The sequence below is a fragment of the Penaeus monodon genome, chromosome 28 (genome assembly GCF_015228065.2).
Source record: "Penaeus monodon isolate SGIC_2016 chromosome 28, NSTDA_Pmon_1, whole genome shotgun sequence".
Lineage (NCBI taxonomy): Eukaryota > Metazoa > Arthropoda > Malacostraca > Decapoda > Penaeidae > Penaeus > Penaeus monodon.
Genome location: NC_051413.1, coordinates 28,764,460 through 28,766,814, shown reverse-complemented (window position 1 = coordinate 28,766,814; position 2,355 = coordinate 28,764,460). Strand labels below are relative to the sequence as shown.

At 33.2% G+C, this 2,355-nt stretch overlaps 1 protein-coding gene across 1 annotated transcript in view; it reads left to right on the top strand.

Moving 5' to 3' along the window:
• The window catches only part of LOC119591473 (homologous-pairing protein 2 homolog), a gene marked incomplete at its 5' end in the record, with an annotated part of 2,836 nt that extends 482 nt beyond the window's left edge, over positions 1–2,354 (top strand). Inside the window, 2 exon segments of the mRNA XM_037940213.1 lie at positions 1,050–1,277; positions 1,514–2,354. Of these exon segments, the coding sequence (XP_037796141.1) occupies positions 1,050–1,277; positions 1,514–1,771 (486 nt within the window).
• Position 2,355: the final 1 nt, after the last annotated feature.

Here is a 2,355-nt window from a genome sequence, read left to right as displayed (position 1 = left end):
CTTTTGGCCAGTGTTTTACCCAGATTGTGTTATGTAATAGTGGTAGTATCAATTGCTGTAGTCATCTTGCTTCACACTCTAGAAGAGGCCTGTATATTCAGGCAAAGTAGAGCATGGGTTCGTTTCCTCTTAAATTGACAAGGAGGTTTACAAGCTCAATCATGCCAGAATAAATATGGTGGTCCTTTGGTGGCCTTTGTCAAAGCACCGACAGGTACCAAGTGCTGAGCCCATTATTAGATATGCCAGCGTCTACAAAAAAATTACTAAATAATCATACTTTTCCTTTTTATAAATGTGGAAAGGAAAGGAAATTATGAAAATTACTTTTTAAAGTAAACCTTCGAAAACCTTCATCAAAGTTCCATTTTGTCAATGTAACAGATCTGGTAATAACTATTGTGATGATGTTGACCACGGGAAGGGCAAACTGTAGTGTACTAAGAAAATTAGGAATATGTAAATTAAAACGCTACTAAAGAAGATAAATACTAATATCATGAGTCTGGTTTGGTTTTACTGTACCATAATAGCATTTTTGTTTGTTTTCTTATTTGGTTTTATATTAACCTGTAGTTCTTTGATTTTAGTTTCTTTCATACCCTTCTCAGTTATCCGAGCCAGTGTAAACCTTTTAGAGAAATGAGAGAATGGGAAAAGTATTCAGTGTGATTTTTATATAAATTACTGACATGCTACGCAGTATCATGCATACAACTGCTTATTCGGAATTGAACTGTTTAGAAGGCTGCTTTAATTTGATAGTTTTCCTGTAAAGTTCTCTTTCAGTACTGAATGTTTATTTAGGGTTCCTTGTATATTGAAATATAATTGGTGTTACATATAAAGTGATATGCAGGTTTTGCCTGTTGAACTATATTTCCATTTGTCAGTGTCCATTGTCCCTGCCTAGTTATAAAAAATTTTCAGTTGAAATATATTTAAAATATCTACTTTTCAAAAAATTCCAGACATCATGGACAGAGGTATGAAACAGGGAGAACTGAATAAAGACAAATATAGTAGCTAATCATTGAAACTCTTTTCAGGATGGCTGTGTTAAGGAGAAGGTATATGGCAAGCAAAAAGTGTATGTGTTTGACCAATCACAATTCCCTCCCCTTGATGAGACCCAACTTAAGGAGATGGACAGAAAGATCACAGACCTTAATGAAACCATCAAACAAAAGGAAAGAATTTGTGGGGAGACTGAAGCCAGACTGCGTTCTCTGAATTCCAGTTTGACTACTGAGGAAGCAGTAAAGAAATTGCAGGATGTAAGGAAAAAAAAAACATTGTTATGTCATAGATGTGTGTTTTCAAAGATTATTTTTGTTTGGAATAGATATCTGCTTTTCCCCGCCCTTTTTCTTCTTGTTTTATTATTACTGTTACCAGTAGCATTATTACTATAATGAATGCTTTATGGATGATAAATCTTGAGTATAGTCCCTTCCCCTGTTTGTTTGCTTATTTTGCTTTTGCTGACTCCAAGGAACTTGTCTCTCTTCAGTTGGAGGAAGAAGTGTCGAGACTACAGAAGAAACTGGCAGACCTACAAGAAAACCAGGTGCTGATCTCAAAAGAAGAAAAAGATCAAATCAATTCAGAAAATGAGAAGATGGTGAAGATGTGGAGAAAGAGAAGACGAATGGCCATGGATATTCTCGATGCCATCCTCGAAGGATATCCAAAGAAGAAGAAGGATTTATTTGATGATATTGGCATTGAAACAGATGAAGACGTTGGTGTCAAACTGCCAAAGGCTTAAGAAATTATATTTATTAATAATGTAGTTTTGCAGTTTTGCAGAAATACATGCTAAGAGGAGTGAAAGCTACCAGTTATATAGAATTTCTTGTGTTTCATATTCAAGCACAAAATTCTAAATGAAGTAGGCCTACATTTATATTATTATTTCAGGTTAAGTTCTTGTGAAACCTTTTTTTCAAATTACAAATGTGTTTATAGACTTTTTCATTTTTTTCCCCTTCTTTCCTTCTTCCTCTTTCCCTTTTCTATCTTTCTTTCTTCTAAGGGAAGAGACAGATGAATTAGATTTTTTTCTGATTTGACTAAGGTACTACATTCTTAACAGTTTTTTTATTTTTTATGAGTTCAAAAAAAGTAAAGCGCAGCTTGGTATTGGAATATATGTATGAATTGCTTATGTTGTGAAAATGTATGATCTGTTATATGTGAATGTAAATTAGAGTTATATACTTTCTATATAGATTTTTTTATGGTATAGTGTTTATGGATTATCTGGCTGTAAGAACAAGATTTATCTATTTCTTGAAATGTATGGATACATGTATCACTATCATATTGAAAATCAATATTAATAATTTCCAG